Source organism: Nanorana parkeri, unplaced genomic scaffold (genome assembly GCF_000935625.1).
Source record: "Nanorana parkeri isolate BGI_ZX_2015 unplaced genomic scaffold, ASM93562v1 scaffold459, whole genome shotgun sequence".
In the NCBI taxonomy this organism is placed as follows: domain Eukaryota; kingdom Metazoa; phylum Chordata; class Amphibia; order Anura; family Dicroglossidae; genus Nanorana; species Nanorana parkeri.
This window is the reverse complement of record NW_017306727.1, coordinates 537,032-562,719: the sequence shown is the minus strand read 5'-3', so window position 1 is coordinate 562,719 and position 25,688 is coordinate 537,032. Positions and strand designations below refer to the sequence as shown.

The following is a 25,688-nucleotide window of genomic DNA, read 5'->3' as shown; positions in this document are numbered from 1 at the left end:
GGCCCTACACTCTTCTCTCTAGCAGCAACCAACTTCAGGAACATCTCTCAGGAGGGGAGATCCCTGCAGCTTTACATCCCCGGTCCCAAGGCCTGGAAAGAGAGACTGAATTTCTAGGATGATATCATCACAAGGCAAAATTCCAGTAGGGAAGAGAGAGAGAGCAGAACATATCTAAGATATTAAACATTTCTCCCATCGTGCAGGTTGCCCAGGCCCACAGATTGGCTAGGCTATCAAACACCTATAAAACAGAATTATACCTCTCTGTGGGACAGGGAAACTGCAGCAATGCCACCAGTGAACTGGCGAAGAGGTTTTATGCCATAAAAGGTACATAAAGCACACACAATAATCATTCTATACAATAAAACACTTCTTCACTTTAAAAAAAATTACTTAATTTTTTTAAAAATACAAGAGGTCTTGCTTCTCCTGTTCTATGGATAATCCCCTCTTCTGCAGAAAACCCTGTCAAGCATTAAAGTTAGACCAAATCTCTGCAATGTCTTTAGACTAAAGCTTCAAGCTCCAGAATAAATAAATCTCATTGTGATTGATAGTGGTAATAGGAGTTTCCACAATTTAGTTCCCACGCTGTTATTGATAATTACTTACAGTGATACTAATCTTAAAAATGCATTCAAGTACCTCAATGATTGACAAAAATGTTGCTAAACTGTACTGTAGATGCTTAAATCATCTTTGAATTCATGCTGACACTGTCCTTCCTTCTGGAAGGTGGCTACTTCTATCCCCCATGATTCCTGTGTGTGTTGTAAAGTAGTCACCTCCCCAAGCTCGCTCCCATGATGGACTACAATCTCATGTTTAGTTTACTAATTTGTATTGAGAATGTTTTTAACCAAGATTCATACAACTTCCCCCCAAAGTTTGACACCTTAATTAAAATGCATGAATAATGGGTGAAAGTTATGTAACTTTTGGGTGAAAAAATTGATAAATAGGCACATCTGGCTATCTGGCATGCTGTGACTTAAAGCTCCACAACGGCCCTTTAAAAATGATGCTTCGCAAGCAGACACTTACTAAAATCCTTCTTTTGATAGATAGAACTGCTAAGTAAGAAGCATATAATTCACCTGTTTGGCAGACAATCTCTTTGCAGTTTCAATAAAATTCTGACACCCATTTAGTAATTAGCTGACACAGACTATAAGCATTTAGACAGAAAAACACGCCAACAATCATTACACAACAAACCAACTACGTAAAATAGAAAAGAAAAAAAATCACTTTTTAAACATAATCGCTAATTTGGTTGTTGGAAACTCAATGTTAAATTCATGGAGAATGACAAGATTCTTATCATTTGAAATATGCTGTACGTGAACATGAGTCAGCTAAATGTAAACAACCTCTGGGTGATGCTCTCTGCAATCCAGATTATGTACAGCATATGTTTGCATTTCCCTAGCCTTCAGCCATATGTCTAAGATATTATTTGTTCTGTAATGAAAACCATTGGTGGTAAATGAGATAGATAGTGAACTGGAAGCTTCTCTGTGCATTAGTTGTCTTTTATGATTATTATTATTATACAGGATTTATATAGCGCCAATAGTTTGCACAGCGCTTTACAATATAAGGAAGACATTACAGTCACAATACAATTTAAGACAAGATGGTAAGGAGGGCCCTGCCCGTGAGGGCTTACAATCTAAAAGGGAGGGGCAAGTGATACATGAGGAGGTAGCTGCGCGGGGATGATTGTTTGAGAAAGTGATTGTTCAGTGGTTAGGTTGAGGTGGGATAGGCTTCCCTGAAGAGATGAGTCTTAAGGGATCGCCTAAAGGCAGTCAGTGTGGGAGATAGACGGACAGGTTGGGGTAGAGAGTTCCATAGAATGGGAGACACTCTAGTGAAGTCCTGGAGGTGAGCATGGGAGGAGTTGATGACGGAGCTGGAAAGCAGGAGGTCTTGTGAAGAGCGGAGGGGACGCTTAGGGTAATACTTTGAGACCAGGTTGGAGATATAGCCGGGGCCAGAGTTGAGACTTATTTAAAAGAGAGGAAAACAAGAATCGTAACTTTTGTAAAGGGAACCCATCAAGGGTTGACCTGTTATCCAAGCTTTCTATCGAGTTCTGCCCTTATTCTAATTTAAGGATCCCTGCTCTGGTCCCTAACTAGTACAGCCTCCATAAGCTAGCTTCCAGAGCTAAATACGAACCATGGATATGACAGGTAACAACCATTGTAAGAAGTCTGTTTGTAGACACCCACATTTATACATTTTTTCAATTGTAGCATTTATTTCCTGAGCTTAAAATTGCCATATCATTTGATATATTTCTATGTAGAGAATCAAGGTGTGAGGTGCTAGACACTATAATAAGTAAATATTATAACTGGGTATTGGAGATTTAGGATTCAGGAAATTGGTACACAGGCACTGGTATATAGGCTGTCAAAAATGCCATGGACTGGATCATGGACTGAGTCTTCAGATGAGGAAAGCATATTTTGATGGGCCAAACAAAGTTTATTAGTCTCAGAATTCTAATGTCATGTCAACATCTTTTTTGGGATTCAGAAGGCCCCCTTCTTCAGGGCTTAAAATTAATACCTGGAGGCTGCTGAACCATTGGTCGAAGTAGGCCATATATCCCAATAAATGTTTCATATTTGGTGACATTTATTTAGAACTCAACAACTAATAATTTTTCATTTGCCTGTGTTTTAATGTCAGTCACTCTTACCCATTACTCTGGTGTGAAGAGTGATGGACTCTAGATGTTGCAGCCTTTTCTGGAGCTTTTAACAAAAGCAGAGCTTAGATACAGTACATCCAACGGTATATAACACACAAGTAATGAAGCAGGTTTAATTGTCATGTAGCAGCTATTCTTTTTTACAGCCACATAGAATATTATGGGTGTTTGTGTGTGTGTGTGTGTGTGTGTGTGTGTGTGTGTGTGTGAAATAGGTGCACTACAATTGATATAATATATTATGAACCAATTACTTGTGTACTGTATAGGTGGTGACTGGAGGATAAAACACTTTTTGTATTTGTTACACATAGTAGTATAGATTTTTGTTTTCAACAGGGTGGATAATGAAGTGGCTGGTAGTGCCCTTCTGTAGCAGTCTAACAACCATTCTAGGCCACCCTGCCAGTGCATTTGCCAAATTGCCAACAAAGCACACTGACAGCCACTTATCCATCCTCCATTCCCTTTTGTACACAACCAAGATGCCAATTATTAAATTATTGTTTCTTTTTGTCGCTGTACTACCACTCCCTGTGGCCTTTTGCTTATCTGGTACTCTTGCAGCCTACATGTGTGTGCATGTCAAATTCTCAGAAGAGAAGGCTGTCGGCCACTTGATCATGCTGTATTATGCATTGCTTGCAGAACATCTAATACTTATACAACTGCCAACTCATAAGAATGTCAGCCACTTGGCCACACCGCATTATGCATTGCATGTGCCAAAGCTGACACTTGTAAAACTGCCAAGACAAAACTGCCAGCCACTTGGCTGTCCTGCAATTTGTATTCCTTGCAGCTAGGCTGACCCTTGCTAAATTGTTATTTTTTACTTTGAGAAAAAATTGTCAGTGGCATTCTTGCTAGCAAATACCTTTCCAGTGCATTTGCCAGATACTAGAACATAATGCCACTGGCAAATATTTTTTGATGGCAAAATGAAATATATTAAGTGTCAGCTTGGTTTTTAAGTACAAAAAGGCAAGCTAGCAGTGTCCTCTGTTGGCTATTTGTAAAATACATTTCAAGTATGGTGACTATTGACAGAGTGTCAGATACAAAGTGCCACAGGCTTTACAAAGAGTAGAAAAGCAGTCAATAATTTAACCAGTGTTATCACTGTGGCACTAAAGGCTAGCGTGCATATCAGATCCAGAATGTTTCTGCCAATTTTGCCAACGGGTTTAGATATATATGACCCCACAGCAGCAGTGTCTCATTCTCCTAAATGTAAATAATCCTGATGATAAATTGCAGTAAAGAAAAATCAGGTCTTCTGCCATGCCAGACAGGGCTGTGCTGTGTGGCACAGATGTGGAAACCTCAGGACAGGTATTTTAACCATCCATGGTGGTATTTATGGGCACATCTTGGATAACTGCAGATGTCCAATTTCAGTGTACAGAATTATAAACCTGAAAAGGAAACTGAAGGTTTTTCTATGGTAAAGCACCACATTATGTTTCCTTTATGAACCCTGAGTCACACACTGTAATGCTTTGCTGTTGTTTTAATAAATAATAAGCAGAGGCAGAGGAAACAAGACCTGTTGATGCAGCTATGCATTCATCACAAATAGTACATTGTATTTTTAAATAGAACAAGATGTACCTGAATTATCCTGTACTCCCCTGCACTGCAGCAAGTTGAAAATCAGGTTCTGCTACAGTGCACATGTTTTTACAGGGAATATGTTAACATGAGGGGTAATGACAATGAGCATAATCATGAATGGCTGTTCTTTCATTGTCCAATCAGCAAGCTAGGGGTATTTTCTTAAATCCTGACCAAGCCTTGCTGCCACTGCAGTGAAAGACATGGCGCCGACTTTCCTGTCTGGCAGGGAAATCCTGATCTTAAAGCCCATTTCCACCTTAGCTTAGGATAAAAAAAAAACATATGCCAAAAATGTACACCGAGTGTACATGAAGCAGGCATATGCAGTTGCCGTATGTGAACACAGAAACTTACATTTTTTGTTAGCTTTCCTCTTCATATCCTCATGGAAATAGCTGCCACTGTGTTTTGCAAGCAATGTGTGCATATTACAAGTGAGTTCTCCACCCTCCAACCCCTATTCTTTAGTATTCATAGTGGACCCCCTCCCCGGACAGTGTATTGTGTGCAAAGGCAAAGCTGGTGTTTAGTGATCGTGTTACACAAAATCACAGGGAGGAGGGCAGCTGTTTACAGCCTGATTACAATCCGACCTCGGTGTTTCCTGTGGAGAACCTAGGATTCAGGTCTAATAAAAACTTCATAAAAAAAAAAGAAAGCCTGCAATGTGAGTCATGAAACTGTGCACATGTATACATCATCACTGCACCTCTACATTACCACAATAAATGCTAATCACTTACAAAGGTGGAAATGGACTTTAAGATTGGCATCATAAAACTATAGGTAAAACCATTTTTAGCTACTAGACTGGTGTTCAGATTTATGTTTACACTACATATCCACCGTGGCCTTTTCACATTCACAAAACCATTTGGCAATACTTAGGATTACGCTCTGGATTACATAGTACTATTTTCAGCACCCATCACTACCTTTTCACTGTCATAATGGGTTTAGAGACACCTGTCATCATGTCATTATGTGTGGGAGTGTACAGGTGGAGGGTATAGGTATGGAGCTAACCTCTGTCTGTAGGTTTTCAGATGCACATTCTCAGGACATACCTTTAATTATTCATCTATATATTCCACAGGATTTTTTTGTTTTGTTATTTAGTAATGGAAAAGATAACAGACATAAGGGGAGGATTTGTGAAACAAGGACAAGCTGAAATCTCAGCACTTTCTGCATACTGCTTATCCTTCCTAGCTTGCACACTGCACAGAAAAGCACTGAGAACCTTTTTTGTCTTTTTTTTTGGTAAAGTTTGCATGTTTTCCCCAAGCTGATGTTAAAAGGAAGTGTGTCTTTAGTGCATAATTTTGCTCGAAACATACAACAGTAAATAAGTCTAAACATAAAAATATTAATAATGAATTTGCAAATGTATTATAAATACATTTTTTCATCTAAAGTATGAACTGAAAAGAACCAGATCAAACAAAAGATGCAGGTTGAAATACCAAAACCTACTTTCTTCAGTAAATCTTTATTGTTCCAAGAGCACCAACATCCCGCCAACCACAGGTTCCCCCTCTAACATGTTTCACTATGACATAGGGCTTAATCATAATGGTAAGGAGATAGTGGGAGGCAGGGACTTTTAAACTATACTACACAGTAATAATAGGTCAATGCATTTAAATCTATACATCCATGAACTAAATCAAACAACTGGCATACGGATTTCTTACTGAAATAATGTATAGGATTAGCCCACACATATAATCCCCAAGCCATCCACACAGCCTCGGATCAGTAGCGCTATTTGCTCATCTGTAAAGAACAGTATGCACTGCAACTATTTTAACAATACATCTCCTGCTGAGATCAATACCTCATGGGACTAGCAGATCAAGAAACAGCAATGGCAATACCATAGATGTGAACAAAACAAATATTACCATTATGCATTGGTCCAGTATGAGGTTATATAGGACTGTACACTTTTTTCAGCTACAGAGGTCAAAGCGAGCATTACATAAAGAAAGCAAATAAAATTCCTGGGAACATATTTAACTAAAGTCATATATTTGGTGATTACAATAAAAGTGAAACATTGTGACACATCCCTAGAGGGTGTGAACAAACCACTACCAAGGCATGGCCATACCATGACTTTCTGCATTGTCAAGAATACAGGTTAGGAGACTGGGGCAGGAAAGTAAGAAATATAGAAATGCCAAATTAAAAAGGACCAGGTAACAGGTACGGATAGAGGGGACAAGGCTGATGGTCAAGGGATGGGACAGAGAAAAAAAAAAGAGGGGGAGGGAAACGGGGAGATGAGGAAATAGAGGAGAGGAAAGGTCCTAGCAAAGGGAGGGAGGAAAGAGCGGCTTGGCAACTCCATGCCAAATAAGAGGTATGGTGAAAGGGCTCTCTCAGGAATAAGATAGAATGCAAGCCTCACTTAGGTGTTTCTCTTCAGTGAGATAACAGCAATTCTATAACAGAAGGGTATGCAACACCTTCTTAGAGAATTGTCAATATGGTTATTTACATCTGGGGGAACATACCTACAGAGTAGTCAAAGTATGAAACTCCACAGAGTTCATAAAATGAATACAGTGGACTCAAAAATTATTTAAGACACTTTGGGGCATCGCAGAGGTGGGCTGTACGGTTTTACTTCCTCATCAGCAAGCAAAGTTCTTGTACCAATTCCTCTTGGTAGGAATTGTGGGTGACTGCCAATATTTTGGGATGATTGTTTATAGGGGACAGTACACATTTTATCATTAGTACTAATAAATGATTAGATATCACTGATTTGCTTAGCGTAATTTTGTTTTATAATAAGATAATTTAGTTTTCAATAAGTGTATTCTGTTGTAATGTTAATACACTTATCCATTAAGATAACCACTGTACAACTGGTTCTGACACACACACACACACAAAAACAAAAACTGGGCTACAAAATTTCTTGTCTATTCCCTTTCTCTTTAAGGGTTGAAACACATGCACCCTAATTTACCAGTGCTGAGAGCTGTCTTTTTTATCCAAAGCCGACAGATTCTGCTTTCAGATTTTATTGTGATTACAGCAAGCAGAAGCAATATATATAATTTACTCTATAGATTTCACCTGTGATAACAGGAAAATCAAACTGGTAATTGTGGGTAACCAAGAGTATACTTATGTAGTTAACACTGATAAATGAGAATGGCCTGACATGACTACTGGTTCTCTGTTGCATGTAAAACATCTGCACCTGAGTTAGTAATAGAAATGGCACCAGATAAGAGAAGACTAAGGCCCCATTCACATTGAGCGATTCGCAAAATCGCGCATTTGTCGTGCGATTTGCATTTTGCGCGATATCGCGCGTTTGTCCCGCGATATCGCGCAAATGCTTGCATTGAGCAAGCTAGAATCACGGCAAAATCCGCTCCAAAAAGGGTCCTGCTGTAGCGACGCACGACCCGCGACAGCTACAGACAGAGCCCCATTGGAATGCATTGGAGAGCGATATCGTGGGAATTACCGCACGATAAATCGCTCAGTGTGAACGGGGCCTTAGGGGTCTATTCACGAAGCAGCCAAAGGATCTAGCCGTAGCTTCGGCCGATCCTTCGGCTAGCTTCGGCCCCAGGACCCCTTCGGTTCAGTAGAACCGAAGGGCTTCTGTACGGGCTATTCACAATAGCCCGTACAGCTCCCGAACTTAGCCGGGCGGCTCAGTCGAGCCGAAGGCATATGCCTTCGGCTCGGCTGAGCAGCGCTGAAAGCCGAAGCTGGCCAGTCTGCTTCTGACAGTTGGGAACTGTTAGAAAACTGTTGGGCGGAGCTAGCTGTCATTGCTAGCTCCGCGCAATCATTTTCTATTTATTTTTTTGTACTTTTTTAACTTTTTTTCTGTTCTGCTCGGTCCCTCCGAGAGACCAAGCAGAACAGCTGAGCCGAATACCGCTATTCACTCACTGCTGTTCGGCATCTATAAGAATAGACCAAACAGCAGCGAGTAGCCTGCCGGAGGTTCGGCTTAGCCGATCCAGATGTTGAATCGGCTGAGTCGAACTCCTCCTGCACTTCGGGTCGGCCGAACATGCTGATCATGTTCGTCCGACCCAAAGCCACGTGAAGCCACCCGATGTACGGCTGATTTCAGCCGATATACGGCTGAAATCAGCCATACGAGCCTGAAGTGAATAGCCGTACAGCGCTCGGCTCACTTCGCTTTAGGTCGGTCATTCACTCGGCTGCCTAGGGCAGCTTAGTGAATAGACCCCTAAGAGCACAAAAAAATCAGAAATCATGAAGAACAAGTTCCCTTCAGCAAAGGACTTATGAACCGAAACCCATGGCAGGTAGCAACAAGATGTCATCATGGCTGACTTGAACAGAATCATGCCACAGGGCATAAGTTTTTATATGCAAAGGTTCATGTATAATTATTAATGTGCTACAAGCAATCTCCAAAAGAATAGTCCATGCAGTGCTTTGGAAATTTTGATCTTAAAGTGACACTAAACCACCGCTCCAAGCTTGCTCCCGTGATGGACTACAATCTAACATTTAGTTTACTAATGTGTATTGAGATTGTAGTCCATCACAGGAGCAAGCTTGGAGCGGTGACTACTTTACAACACACACATGAACCATGAGGAACAAAAGTAGCCACCCTCCAGAAGGAAGGACAGTGTCAGCAACAATTCAGAGATGCTTTGAGGATCTACAGCTGAGTGATACACAAATAAGATACAGTTTTTGTTAATAGTTAGGAATGTGAATGCATTTTTAAGATTTTACTCCTGAGTTTAGTGTCACTTTAAAGAAAGCTTCTAACTTCCCATGCACTGTGAGGACTTGTCTTTTGGGGACCGCATATCAAATTTCAATGTGGCATAAACTCCGGAGAGGGAGCCTGAGAAACGGCTACCACATCCAAGGAAGGCAGCAGGCGCGCAAATTACCCACTCCCGACTCGGGGAGGTAGTGACGAAAAATAACAATACAGGACTCTTTCGAGGCCCTGTAATTGGAATGAGTACACTTTAAATCCTTTAACGAGGATCTATTGGAGGGCAAGTCTGGTGCCAGCAGCCGCGGTAATTCCAGCTCCAATAGCGTATATTAAAGTTAAAGGGACACTTGCAGTACCAGAGAGGGCGCTGTGGAAGATTTCTGCCAGTGAGATCGGAGAGCCGAGAGGATGGGAGAGACGGCGGGACCGGGTGTCGGTTCGGAGGTCGGAGGGACAGACGGAGGGACCGATCGGCCTGTGTTGACGGAGGCTGTGTAAGAAGGAGACGTGACTGGCATCAGGAACAGGCCGTATGAATGTGATTGGGGTGAGGGAGTTGTAGTTGTTTAAAGGTGTTGTATTGTGGATTGGGAGGGGGGATAGAAGTGTATTGGTGGAGGGTGAAAGTTGTTGTATTGGGTGGGAGAGAGTGTTACTTTAACAAAAACAACAAAAACTTGGGACCGGATAATCTGCACCCGAAGATACTTAAGGAACTAAGCGCGGTTATAACAGGACCGCTATTCCTCATTTTTATGGACTCTCTAATGACTGGTAGAGTTCCAAGTGACTGGCGGAGGGCTACGGGCTTAGACTAGAGGCCACCACTTTAAACTGGTAGAAAAAAAATTCAAACACAAGGGGCGAAGGGGGAGTTCGAGCGGTTAGGTTCTGGAACTCGTTGCCACAAGCAGTGATTTCAGCTAATAGCGTGGAATCGTTCAAGAAGCTTTTGGACGATTTCCTGAGAAACGGTAATATACAGGGGTACAAGTACTCCTAATAACGAGATGACTCAGGGATCTATACACACACACACACACACACAATAGGTTGGACTTGATGGACATGTGTCTTTATTCAACCTCAAATACTATGTAACTATTTAACTGTTTATTTGGTGGTGTTCCGCATTGTGAGCCAAGTCCATGAGTAATAGCAGGTACTTCATTAATGCTACTATAAATGTACTGCATCCGAAAGTATTCAATGGATTTAACAGCCAATGGGTTTGAGGCTACATAGGCATAACTGAATAATAATGTGATCATAAATTATTGTAACTGCTTCATGTGACAAAAACAGATGCAAAATGATTTCAGAGGTAAAAACAAATCGTTGATTACACTTATTTACATTTTGCCGCTGCATACAACACATCTAACATCACAATGGGTTACTAAAAATAGCAAATAACAGGTGTTCTGTTTTTATTTTCTAACTTGTAATGACAGGTGAAAACAGGATGATTGCCAGGGGCAAATAAGACATGTTTCTTTCAAACCGTTTCATATATCATCCCTGTGAGACTATTCTAACCTGACAGCATATGATGGGAAACACCTTTTTTTCTCCTTTCCTCTTGTTTTTATGCATCAGGCACAAACAGGAAGATGTAAAACTGCTGCTGTTAGGAAAGCTAGAAGAACCAAGGACAAGGGGCATAGGTGAGCCTCTGTGGACTCCAGTGCTACACAATTTGACTACAGAGTCATATGGCATCACATTGTTAAAAATAGCTGTACACCTTAAAAACAAATAACCACAATGCCTTTTAAAATATAACTAATTCTTCAAACCTGGACATTACTTTCATCTGTTATACACCGGGACCCCTAGAGCCATGGGCCCTGTAAGATATGTTACCATCGTAGCCTCCCCATTGCTAATTACCAGCATTTATTTCCATACTGAAAAGCTATGCGTACATTTTTTTAAATAAAATTAAATATGCTATAACTATTATCAGTTTGCTGTTTTTGTCTAACATAAAACTGTATGCCTAACATAAAACTGTTAATAATCGTCTTTCTTTAAATTATAAGTCTGGAAAAGCCACCTTGAAAGAGAGGAGGTTAAAGGCTTAGTTACAAAGCCCTGCTGACACATAAAAAATGCAGTTCTATAACCTATACAACGTTACTAAAATCAATGAATGGCATCAAATGGCGCCTACTTCAACCCAAGACATTATCAGCAAGACATTGCATATGGGATTTAATGTGATACTTAGCCTATGCCTGCAAGATGTATGTATACGTACAGAAAAATGTGCAATGACTACACCGCTGATTAAATCCAAGTCACGGTTAGGCAATAACACAGTTTGATCAATAGTCGCATGTGAGGAAAGCCATTTCAGTGTTTAGGGACCTTCACTGAAGGTGATTGTTGTAACTGACATAAACAGTATGGGATGCAGTTCACAGAATTACTAGCACCAGCACAATGTTAAGATGATTTGTTACACGTGGATCAGTTCAGAAATCTGTTTCATCTGCAAACCATTTTCGTGACTGATATGCCAGTATTCTGCACTGCCATCTGGAACAGCAGAATTTGCTGTCTCCTACTGAAACCCATCTAACAAAGAAAGTGCTTCTGAATAACACAGCACACACTCAGTTATGTTGCAGGAGACTGCTGTACGGGTGGGTACACATCTCCCCGCCTGGCTCTTAGTAACCTGGGATGCTCTGTCCAGAAAGGGGGTGGCAAACATTGTGCAGCAGAGCAGCCATGCCCCTCCACGTGACCCAAAGAGATGCTGTGTGAGGGAACTGCCTCAGGCTGCCTTATTATAGGTACGGCTCTGTTTAGGGTATCTATGGTATCTCTAATCACATGGCTCATATTTAATAAAATAACACTTTAAAGCCTCCACCCCCTACATGCCTGAGCACGCACAGACACACACATGCATGCACGTATAGACACCCCCATATATTTTAGGAATATCAGTTATGGATATCAGAAAACGCTATCCCAAAAAAACACTTGAAAAGGAGAAATTTTCATCAATACAAATGGAATCTGTCCAATGTAGCAGTGGCAGTAATGAATGACCAATTATCTAACACCGGTGAACAAAAGCTTACTGTATATACACAAATATAGATAGAAATAATACACTATAGTACATTAATAAACAACATGATTTGAATGAAGCTGTGTAAGGCATAGTGTGTAAAGCAAGCTAAAGCAACATATGGCAGAGTCGAGAAGGAGAGTATATGCAAGTCTCAAGGGATGTTACAAAAATATGGTGGATAGATGCTCTGGAAGAGCTCCAAGCTTATCAGGGCTTCACAACACTTCATCGGGAACTGATGTGGATTTATTTTTTTACACGTTAGGGTTCTCTGATATGTACAACTGATTTTGAATCAAATACATTATTATACAACCTTTTCTGCAGTGCGGCTGTATACCTAGGGGCTCAGCAGTTTTTTTTCTCATTGTTACGTATAAATATTTGAACCCCCAGCCAGCACGCTGTGGTGGTGGGATCCTAAAGCATTATATCTACATGGTCTTGTTGCTTGCATATATAAGAACTATCTGCAGTAAAAGAAAGAGCGATGTATTATACACATCATCACTGTCGTTTTAAACTATTCAGTGGGAGTTGGCAGCAGGACAAACAAGGGCCAGCATTCTCTCTATTTACACATAGAAATAATTTAATTGGGGATTTCACAGCTTTCCATTGCAAACAGGAATGTGTATTGTATGTAAACCAAAAAAGAAAACTGGAATATATGTAGCTTCCCTCCATTACATGGGGGGACGTCCAACCCCACTGGGACAGTAACTGCAAATATTTTCCCTTGGGTTTGAGTACTAGAACGTCAAAAGGAAAGGAGAGTACACAGGGACCTGCAGCTTTTTCACACACTGGAGGCCTGAGCCATCCAGGTCAATCTAGCTACCCACTTGGTCGTTGATGCACGGGTCACCTTCCATTCCAGTTTCTGCTCTTGGAGAGACTTCAAGGGTTCTTCCCCCCAGGTTAATTCCATAGGCCCAGGGACTAATTATCCAACATTCTGTTTTAGGGTGACTCCTTTCCCTTGCAGGGTACGATGGAGCCACCCTTGTGTTTGCTAGTAAGCTCCGTGTGTCTCCACAAACACAGCAAAGTAAGCCACTTCCCTGCTCCCTTCTCTCCACTTTTCTTTCCTTGTACCTTCTTCCTCCCTTCTCTCTTCTCTAAGCTAGTAGATGGACAGTTGCCGGAGACTGTGCTGTCCCTTGTTACCTTGTATTGGACAGGAAGTTCAGGGAAGCCGAGCTGAGAGAGTTGTTTGTAAACATAATGACTGTAAGTGCTTGGGAAAAAAAATTTTTAAATATTTTGCTGGATAATGTACATTATATTTGTTTGACATGGATTCATTACTGGAAAAAACTTTGAGAGTTTAATGCTACTTTAAGAATCTTTACTAAAGAATATCGATTTTCAACGTTAACAGGAATGTACATCCTTCATTAATCCATAAAGGCATAAATAGTGCCCACACAGTTTCATGCTCTATTCTTAAGCTCCATACTTCAGTGAAAAGCCTTAACTCCTTTTCCCTGCCCCAGCCGGGGCTAGTCCTGCTCACTTAAGGGGAGCCCAAGTCCACAGACATATATTTGCTGGGTTTTGTTTAGAAGTAGTGTTCCTCCTAACATAGCCCCCCACTGTGCAGCCACCATGCCCTTCCACCAATCCTTATCTACCCTCAATCTAGGTAGCCTGAGTGAACAAAGCACTCCCAAAGTAACAACCAGTGGTGAACCATCTCTTAAAGCAGTGGTTCTCAACCTGTGTAACCTCAGGACACACATTTGTGTTCGGTCATTAAATCACGACCCAAGTCGCACTGCAATGGAACGCATGGCATTGCGGTACCACGCGTTCCGATGTGGGCAATAGAATTGTGGGTGGGAGATGTATTTGGGGTGCCATTCAAAAGAGTGGCAATCCAAAGCACGGAACTGTGTGATTACCACACTGTGAATGTGCCCTCAACATTTTTTTATTTTTTTTTTAAATCCACCCAGTCACCCTACCTTACGAGAACTGGAGTGGATACTCAGCCTGAGGTCCACTTGTACAGCTCCCTTGTGCTCCCTGTAGAGGTGTCAGGAGCCAGAATTTGAGATCATTTCATGTTTACATGGAGCTGCTGTCACCTGATCATTAACTTGACTAGGTGACAGCTGTCACTTGAAAACGCCAGATTAGGGATTTCTGCTGCAGTCTGAGCAGTCTCCAATAAAGTTTCTTGTGGATGTTTTCAAGGCTAGTTATTACTTACATTATTATTAAAACCAGTAGCAACTGAATGCAGAGGCAACTATTTATGATAATAAAGAGTAGATGCATAGTCCTATACAACCGGCCCTTTGAGGGTAACCATACTGCTGATGCGGCCCACGATGAATTGATGAATTTAATTTGTAATAAAGTAAACACGTTCAATCTATTGCAAATTCTCTTCAGGCTTTCTGGCACCTGGTGAATCTGCCAGTAAATGCCTGGCTGCAACCTCTGGTCATATGTTGACGACACTGTCTGAGTGTCTATGCAGGGGCAGTGTTCTCATCATATGATGTACATTGTACATGAATATTCAGCCTGCATTCTTCAGAAGCACTACAAAGCTGTATTGGAAATGTAGTCCTTTCAGAGCTGCTCTTGGAACAGTAGAGAGAAGTACACAAAACTGCAGAAATATACTGTACATGGTTGGCCTAAAATGTGGAATATAACATGGGTACAAAAAATCAAAAAAAGGCCTCAGTCATGAAGGGGTTAAAGCAGTAAAATGTAAGCTTTAAATATCATTCCAAATGTTAAAATGGCAATCCTGTGTAATTTACATTTTTACAGTTGATATAGTGGAGTTCAATGAAGGTTTAATTTTACTTTATTACAAATTCATTTTTATATGAACATACATCTAAAAATGGGTCCAAATTACAATTCATTTTAATCAAATTCCATTTTTTTTATTCAGGGGTTGCGCAGTAGACATTAGGCCCATGACTGGCTGTAAAATACAGATTCTGTGCCAGTGAGGGAATGGAAGACTGAGCATATTTTGCATAGAATTATTGCAGCATGTGAATTGGGGGGGGTAATATAAATGGTGGTGGTAGCAGTTATAGGCAGTGCCTATTTGTTAATATCAGGTAGGGGGGCTAAAAATAATTGCATATCCAGGAGTGATTTGTTTGGTCAAAGTTTAATCTTTCTACACTTGCCACGCACTCTGTGGTATGCATTGGGGTGATAACCACACTTGCTACACAAATAATCTTGACTGGAGGTGGGGCAAGGAGAGGATCTGAAAGGCAAGCTGGATGGGTTCAGGTCAATGACAGTGTTGACACCTAGTATTTGGTCATTTGCTGTTGTGCTGGAAATTTCGATGAAGTCACATTGCAGTGTCTGGTGTTGCTTCTGCATGTTTTACCATCACTAGCAAAAGTGTGGGGCAATGCTTAACGCTGTCTGTATATCAACACAACTATATGCAAAGTACTAACCATAACTTGATAATATTGTCATTAGGGATGCCCCGAAACCGATACTAGTATCAGTCGATACAGGGCATTTTCAAGAGTACTTGTACTTGTGGAAATGCACCGATACTAAAGCCCAATACCGGCCCTTTAAATGTTTATAAAGGTTTGGCTGCCTGAGGTCCAGCACTTGCTGGGGACCTCAGGCAGCATGCTGGGGACCTCGGGCAGCTGTCTTTGACAGTGCCAGTTCTGCTCCATATCTCCTCCTTTCCGGCGCCCCCAGAGACTGGCACTGCAAAGGACAGCCCCACAGCGCCATACAGCCCTGAAGCCTGTAACCCACACGAAGAGCCCGGCACCCACCCGCAGCCCCCGGCACCCACACTTAGACAGCACAGAGAGCCTGGCACCCACATGCAGCCCTGGTGAGCTCTGCACGCAGCCCTGGTGAGACTCATAAGTAGCCCTAGTGAGATCTGCACACAGCCCTGGTGAGACTGCATGTAGACTTATTATTATTACATAGTATTTATATAGCGCCAACAGTTTGCACAGCGCTTTACAATGTAGACTTGGTGAGACTCAAATGCAGCCCTAGTGAGACTGCACGCAGCCCTGTTGAGACCCATATGCAACCCTGGTGAGACCCATATGCAACCCTGGTGAGACCCAAACGCAGCCCTGGTGAGACGCAAAATGCATCCCTGGTGAGACCCAAACGCAGTCCTAGTGAGATCTGCACACAGCCCTGGATAGACCACAGCCCTGTTTAGATCTGCACGTAGTCCTGGTGAGACCCAAAACACAGCCCGGGTCAGACCCAAATGCAGCCCTGGTGAGACTGCACCCAGCCCTGGTAAGATCTCCACATAGCCCAGGTGAGATCTGCACGCAGTCCTGGTAAGACCCAAAATGCAGCCCTGGTGAGACCCAAAATGCAGCCCTGGTGAGACCCAAATACAGCCCTGGTGAGATCTGCACGTAGCCATAATGAGACCTAAATGCAGCCCTGGTGAGACCTGCACACACACAGCCCTGGTGAGACCCATATACAACCCTGGTGAGACCGCACCCCGGCCCTGTATAATTGCTGTATAATCATGGATTGATGGGAATCAATGATTATACAGCAAAAGAGAATGGCAACCAGCTATAGAGGGCTACAAATCTCAGCAATCCATGATTGCTGGTTGTCATTCTCCATTGCTGAATAATCATGGATTGCTGAGATTTGTGGTCCTCTATAGCCAGTTGGCATTCTTCATTGCTGAATAATCATGGATTGAGTTACAGTTCTTCATAATTATAAAGAAACTGCCCTAAAATCATCAGTATGTATTGTTTTTGAAAAAGTGTCACATGTCCCTTTAAGAAAAAGTATCAGTAATTGGTATAGGCAAGTATATGAGGGAAAGTCCTTGTGCTTGTACTTTGTCTTGAAAAAATTGTATTGGGGCATCCCTAATTGTCATATAGTTTCCCTTTCTGAAGTGTTAGCAAATTTCCCCATTTTTTTCTATAACAATAGTCTAAACACATGGCTACCCAGCAGTCATGGCTACCCAGTTTGTTCTTTTTATCTATAACCTGTTTTTTTGTTGTTTTTTTTTTATAGCACACTTTTGCCACGTGTGCATTGGGACATTCCTCATATGTCATCATGATACCACAGCCTAATAATTTTGGAATAGCATGTTAATATACAGAATGGTTAATATTTGCTGAACAGCTGGAAATTACAACTAAATATATGCATATTGAGATCAGTCATTTTTCAAGACAAAGCATTCAGTGGTTGTCAGAGTTTTTCCAACACACACAAGTCAATCATGAAATCATTTTTGATGTACCACCTTCTCACTGCCACTTTCCTTCCCAACCCCAGATCTTCAAACCGACCCTGCTTAATACCAACATCATGTTTGCGTGACAAAAGTCACCACCCTATGCCATGAAAAGTCATGATGTGTAGTAATAAGTGTCAGTGACAGCTAGCCCAGCAGGTCAGTGACTGTATAGCAATGAAGGGTTATAAAGTGACAAAAACAGTAACTGCTGCTGTAGTAAAACACAGCAATGCACACCTGATATATAAGAATGAGAATACTGGTAGCCCTCACTTTGCACAGGTTCTGTCCTCTGTCATGCTTTTATTTATGTATTTTTTTTTTCACTGCCTCTATTTGTGATATCCATAAAATAAATTATATTATACATGCAGTTCTTAAAAGCATCCTGGCCACAGAACAGAATTGCAGATATAAGCAGAATACTGTCCCATACCCTAGGGTTCAGCTCCTGTGGGTGAAAAGCATCAGGTGTAATGACTCATTGGGGGGAATTAACAAGGTTTTCTGTGCTAGGTCTGTGCCAGGACCTGTTTCAGGTTTGTCTGTACCACCTGCGCCAGTTTCTATTTTATAGCAAGATAGAAATTGGCACAGAAATGTGAAACTGGCAGATGGCTCTGCTCATGCAGTGAACACACTACATGGACAGAGTCTGCATATAGGGAGGAAACAATCATTTCCCTGCCTATATGCCCATCTTTTAACCCCAAGAAATGCAGGGTTGACATGCTTCCTCCACTCTCTCCCTGAAGGAGGTCAGGCAGAGGGAGGAAGAGCAAATAGCTCCAGTTCTCCTGCTCTGTGCGCCAGCACGGCATAGAAAACGGAAAGCAGATCACTCCTAATTAACAAAGGGCCGTTACACCCCTTTTAATAATCAGGAAAATAATAATCTGCTCCGTTTTCCATTTAGAAGAGTGGCACAGGCTTTATGCACCACTCTTTGTTAGTTACTCACAAAGTGCTTGGATAGCTGTATGCAAAATAATATCAAATTCATAAAATAGCATAATATTACATTTATAAAAAAGGATTTTGAAACACCTTCCTTTTACTATAGCCACAACCACAATATACAACTGTAATCACTAGGACAGATATGTAAACACTTACATTGAACTCGCAGAGATCCACACTATCCAGGCTTTTGCTTCTGTGGATCCGTCCTTTTATTCTCCGTAGAGATGGCTTTCCTTGGCTAGTACTGGAAGCGGCTGCATTGGGGTTCTCCGATGATGGGGTAACCCTGAAATAAATCAAATATAGCTGATGAATACATAATCTTTATTTGAAATCATTTGAAATATCACTAACTATTTTTTAATGAAACTGAGGATTCAAGGAAATAATGTGTATAGAGGGTTAATGAGCCATGTTCGGTGTCAAGCATGTGATTTTGTTGCTGATCACAGCCATTATGTGCATGTCCGATGCTGGAGAAGGCTGGAAGCACAGCAAGCAAGCAGCAAGACGGAATCTTTGATTGCCAAGAGCAAAAAGCTGGGTCAGATTATCACTTGTTGCTTTCCTAGAGTTCTTCTTTAGCATTTGCTCTGAAAAGGATAGTAAAGCTCACATCTTATATGCCAAAAAATGTCAGTATGAGGATTTTCTTGAGGAAAAACACATCCTGTTTTCTGTTACAGCTAACTAGCAGTCTTTATGGTGAACACAAGAAACAGTGAAGGAGCATAGACTTTTTTGGATGCTCTCTAATCATTTATTTGAAATCACCAGCCATTTTGAATGATCTGCCCATACTGTATGTACATTTTATGTGGTATTTCTAGATTAGAGTGGTATAAGATTGCATTGAAGCTTGTATTTATGATGGATTTTGTCACCTCACAGAACAATAAGACCAATGTGCACTAAGGGACTCCAGCTCTATTAGACTTGTCAAGTGATACTAAGAAGAGTAATCACTCAATGCGACACAAGGCTAATAAAGGAAAATAGACTTTTCCTTTACAAGGGAATTTTCACTTAGCTTAGTGAATGAAGTGAAGCTCTGCTGACTTCCATCATCCAATCATGTGCAAACAAACAAATTGCTGTATTTATATTTTTCTTACACATGATTGGGTATTCTTTGCAAAGTGGGTTGTTACCACATTCACTAAGTTAAGGGAAATTTCCCTTGCAAAATAAACAGCTATTTGCCTTTGAAAAATTAACCCCATAACTGCAGTTAATGAGAAAATGTCCACATGAACAGACCTGCATAACAAGAACCAGTGACCACCGAAAACACTTTAAATGACCCCAACATAATTACAAGTTTGTAACTATCAAATAAAGGTCATACGAAAATTACAGAATATAATGCACTATAATGGTGAAATACTAATCTGGAACATTGGTGTAAACTTGTGCACTTTATGTGTAGGGAATATGTATGTGATCCCACAGCTTACATTTGACAATCCAAAACAACAGTAGACTGACAGTCAGGGAGTTCAGAAAGTTTATATTGCCATGTGTGTCTCCATTCTAAAATCGATGGAGTGCTGCTGATTTAGAGTAAAAAATCAGGAATCCACATACAGCCCAGGTTTTCTCTAGATCAGTGGTTCTCAACCTGTGTAACCTCAGGACCCACATTTGTCCTTGGTCATTAAGTCATGACCCAAGTCACACCACACTGGAACGCACAGCATTGTGGTACCGCATGTTCCGGTGCAAGTGATCAAACTGTGGGAGGGAGGTGTGTTTGGGGTGTGTTTGGTGTGCCATTCAAATTAATGGCAACGTGGCGCACCTCCTGCACCAGAACGAACAGTAGTGTCGATTAAAAGCATCGTAGTGTGCGATTAAAAGCATCGTAGTGTGCGATTAAAACACTGACAGACACACACAACCAGAGACACAATCTCACATACACACTCCGAAATTTTTTTTTAGGGGTTCAGTATGGGCTGCTGTGCTGTGGCGGAGCTCCATCCATATGTGCATTTCTTGTACAGCTCCCTTTCACTCCCTGTAGAGGTGGCGGGAGCTAGAATGTGACATCACTCTGGTCACACGAGGGAGCTGTAAGCAATGCACGTATGGATGGAGCTTCCTTGCGGCCATACCCCTAGCAGACACCACCTCAAGCTGACACTCGACACCAGGAAGCATATTTTAAATGGCTCCTCGGCATGAGAACTGACTGTGCTGCGCTATGGGGGAGGCTGAGGAGCCTCTGACCTAGTGCAGTGGAAGGCATGTGGCGACCCACTGAACATGGAGTCACAACCCTCTTTTGGGTCAAGACCCACCAGTTGAAAACTTTGGCTCTAGATGCAGCTAGTAGCATAGAGTTCTCCTCATGGTTTGACACTCTGTAGAAAAGATGCAGGTATACCCAAATTATGATTTATATACCATCTTATGTATTTTTAATTTCTACTAGAAATGATTTATCAAAGAAAATTGTGTGATATTACTTAAATGAGTATGTTTGGGTTTATGCCTTGTCAACATTGGAAATACTAGATGAATCATTTAATATGACTGAGCCTGTATTGAAAATCTTAACACAGATACTCCGATATTATATACAATAAACTTCCATGTTGAGTTCAGTTGTTACATGGCTATCCATTATTAATAAGATGGCATACAGTCTCATCTCCCAAAGATGTAAATAAAAGAATGGTTGAAACAGGAAGTACAATCTCACAATATTCTGTTCAAAATGCAATAAAAGCATACACAAGGATAATACATTTGGAGGAGCAATGATGGATGAGCCATTTGACCTCATGGCCTCAATGACAGTTGGGCATGCTTTATTGCCCCTAGTTATAAGCTAGTGTAATTCTTTCTCAGTGACATGATATCAAACATGATCACTCTCAGTTTACTGTATGGTGGCGGTATATGTGTATACTATATTTGAGACATTCATAGTTTTGGGGTTTCTCACAATCTCTGTAATGAAGGCTCTCAGGAATATAATGAGTTAGTCATAATTAAAATGTTAGTATACCTTCAAAGCAACAGCCTATTACTTAGTGTAAGCAGATTTATTCGATGTTTTAATGTCTGTTGGAAGCAGAAGACTAGACTGTACTTAACGTTAATGAAAGTAGTGACAAATGATTTCTCCACAAATGAATGATGAAATGAATTATGGAACAAAGCAAAACAATGGCTATCTCATTGCTATACCTGTCAATGGGTATAAAAACAAAACCTTGCATGTCACGGCTGACAGGGGTCAGTGAGACCATCTAAAATATCAATAAACTGCATTGCTACTACATGTACTGAAATAGGGATGCACAGATACTTTTCGAGTACCAGTGCAGATACTTGGCACTTTCATGAGAACTACCAGGGTTGCAGCGGTTGCAGCTGGGACCGGGCTCTGGCACTCCACCACTGTCCTGAAATCATTAGTCTGTATTGTTTTAGAAAAACTGTCACATGACAATAAACAAAAATGTATCAGTACTCGTACTTGGAAGTACTCGGCAAGTACCAGTACTCGTACTCACAAAACTGGTATCTGTGCATCCCTGTATTTCTATTTATAAAAACAAAATCGTACATTAAAACAGAGATGTACAAATCCCAGGAGCTACGTGTGCTCCTTACAAATGACAGCTGCCTCCTAATTTTTGAATTTTTCTCTAGTCTAGTCTTGGAGCTTAAAAGTATCGGTACATGTACTCGTACTTGTACCGAGTACTGTACTTGGGATCTGTGCAACCCTACTGATCATCTACAAGGAATGCAAAGCCGGAGATCACTTAATTCAAAGGGGTAACTTGCCTTGGTAAAACTGTAAGATGTTGAACAAGTCAGCCCAGAAGACAACATCTGACTGCCAATTATCTCATCATGATGTGCATATCTACAGCACCCATATATGTATAATATGAACACATAATGCCATGCATTTCATATATGTACAGAGTAAAGGTTTTTCACTGTCTATACTCTACTATAATTATAAAGCCGGCACAGTACACACTAACCTCTAACTGCACGTAAACACTAGTCAAAGAAACCAAATAAAATTTAGAGGCTTGTGCGCCCCTTGCTTATTCACTCACTGATGAGTATTCCCCAATCTGCAGTTTGTACTTGAGAACACATTGAGCTCGCTTCACAAAGTTTTATCATAATGATAAGGCTCTCTAACTTAGCCATGGGACTGTAACTTTCAAATCTTATTGGACTAATCTGAAATTTCTTTTGAAAATAAGAAAATGTATCCTGGTGCGTTAGCCTTGTGAATTGAGTCAGCAGGTATCCTAGAGTCCACTAGACATTTATTTGGAAGCAAGGCTATTGGATGCCATGCCCAAATTTAAGAAAGTTTGGGAACTTTGGATACAGCACTTTCTACTACAGTTCTTTAACTGTTGCCTCACAGATCTGTAATCCCCTAATCTTAACGGGGCCTGAACGTTCGTGTGTGAAGGAACCCCAGCAATGCCCTTTTCCATCCCTTCTATAAAGCCTCCTGTTCCTATCTACTCTTTTTTCTACTACTCTAAAGCTGGCCATACATCTTGCGATTATCATTAGATTTTTTTTGTGCCTTCATCGAACCGCCGTTCGATTTCCACTTGAATACCCCATCATGCACAGACCAATGTGGATTTCGATTATCATTCATTAGCAATATTAACTGAGCAGATTTCGTCGATCGACAGAACGGATTTTCGTTTGCACAGTGTTTACAGTGTTCATGTTGCAATTTTTTTCGTACGAAAACACCACTAATCCATCAATTTTTGTACGATTAGAAAAAGTTTCCCAGCCTGACGAATCGGCCAGTTGTACATTAATACTGATTGCCAGTTCCCATTAACTGGCCGATTATCGCACAAAATCCCAATGTCGTTCGGAAATCGAACGATAATCGCAAGGTGTATGGGCACCTTTACAAGTACTTAGCGTGCCCAATCCAATTTCAAACTTGGAAATTATGAGTTGAACCAATATCAAAGTGACCAATCCCTAGTGTGATTTTATCTGTGATTTGCCTCCACTATCACTGCTGTTGCTAAATTTTTATTTCTTGTCCGCCATTGCATTAGTATTGTTTAAAGTTTGTACTTGATTTTCCCTGTTAATCTTTTGTACCGCTGTGTTACTACTACCTTCTAAAGTAAATACAAATTTATTGAATGAAAAAAAAAACACCAGCTCTGTCAACATTGTTGAACTGCCAGTTTATAGCGGGAATCAGAAAAATCCTAAAGCTGCCAGAAGATTATGGGCCATAAAGTCTAGAGAAGGAGACCACTGATTTATTGCCAATTATATCAACAAATAAAAATGTGATGACAATCATAGTGCAGAGCTGCAAAACAGTCCCTGGACACGGCATATTTCTCACATACTAGAATTTGTTAAAGTTAGTCATTATAAATGTGTGACATTTAGAAAATTCACCCAATTCAAGTGTTAAACTAGAAAAATGCAATATATAACGGATTAAAAAGGATTTTTTTCGTGAAGAAAACTTTAGGTGAACAACTTTAGTCAGCCATCTCTTATCTGTATAATGCATGGGCCCACCAAAATGGTGACAGATATCAAGACTGCAACTTGACAAATGTTTTTAAATCTCATTAAATTTTATCAATACAAAACAAAATAATGGCTTCCATTTTACAGGATTTCCAGAACTGGACAATACAACTGTTGGGTTAGATTGTTGGTGTTTTTTTTCTATTTTTGGAGAAAGCTGAAAAAGAATGTAACCGATAACAGTCAGCAGAGGCAGAAAGCAGAGGAAGTTATTAGCTCACACGGTTTTTGGGAGGATCACAGGCATTTGTATAATTATCAAACAGATATAACAAAATACTTTCAATGGTAGACCAAAAGGGACCAAGTAGGAGAAATTAATTGTTAGGGTTTACATGCCCTTTAAAACTGATCTCCGGGCTCCCCTATCCCCTCCTCCCTGTAACTGATTGCTGCCATTAAAAAAAATTCCCCTTTTACTCACCGAAAGCTACAGTCAGGTAACACCAGTCCCGAGTCTTCTCTTTTCTTACATGAGGCGGGGGTCCTTCTTCAGGTGTCTATGTCAATGTCCTGCATGACATGGACACTTCCTATTGGCAGTGCAGTGTTGGGGTTCTGTAATGATCCAGATGGAGAGTCTGCAGTGGCCACATAAGCACAGGGGGACTGGCCGGTGCAGGCACATCTGCAAAACTGTATGCGTGATCCCTGCACCCAGAAGCAGTGCTGGAAAGGGATCCAGACAGCATATGTAGGTGAGTAAATCTTGCTTTACCAGGTAGGCTTTAATCATAGCTTCCAACTCCATTTTGGAACCAAATCCATCTATCTCTCTTTCATCCTCAGTTGTCTGGTCTGGTAAATAAGCATCTGTAGACTATTGCACGTCCTTTAATGTTTCCCACTAATAAACAACATCATCAAGAGGATGTGGATGGTATCTATTCAGAACTATAACAAAATATAAACTGAATATGTCTAATTTTAATATTAAGAAAAAACATGAATGTACAAACACCAATAAAACATCTAAAAACATTTAAAATAGAGCTGTTGCTCTAGAGTGTCTCGGGGACCATCCGGTCAAATGTATAAAGTAATTCCATGCATATAGCCTCTAAAATAGTCTACATATCCAACACATGCTATCCCTTCTCTCTATATATAATATGCAATGTCTATTACATGATATAAAAATCTCTCATATGTAAAATGAGTAAATTCCTGTAAATGTTACCATTTACATCTGTAGAATATACACTAAACCTTCAAATCAACCTCTAAGTTATTGCATTTGTTATTTTAAAAGCCAGTGTAATGGAAAAGAAAAACACTTGTAAGTTTAATCAATTTTTTTTGTATGTTACTTATTCATGGTCTACATAACTTGAGGCATGACAAATGTGTGTCTTTTGCCCATATACTTTGGGCTAAAAGGTGTTCCTCTTTCTTATTTTAGAAAGTTAGGAGGTATGCTTTAAGGGTTTGTTTAGTGTCTTGGGTTGGGGTGGGGTTCCAATAAGGGATCAGACCGTTTGTGCATGTTTAGTGAAAATGTATTACAGTGTATTACAGTTCCAGTCAAATGTGTTAAGGGCTATGAGTTTACTTTTAGCATTAGGTTAAATTAGTGTTTAGGTAGAAAGAGGGTTAAGGTTACAGCATTGTCACCCCAGTATACAATAAAACATGTATGCAGTATGCATGCTATTTAACCCATATTGTCATG

The 25,688-nt window shown here is 40.7% G+C and overlaps 1 protein-coding gene across 1 annotated transcript in view; it reads right to left on the bottom strand.

Annotated features, from left to right (window-relative positions):
* Positions 1-25,688, bottom strand: part of TJP1 (tight junction protein 1) — a 331,960-nt gene that overhangs the window by 290,530 nt on the left and 15,742 nt on the right. The window contains exon 2 of the mRNA XM_018560498.1: positions 18,593-18,725. Within this exon, the coding sequence (XP_018416000.1) occupies positions 18,593-18,725 (133 nt within the window). The remainder of the gene's footprint in view (positions 1-18,592; positions 18,726-25,688) is intronic.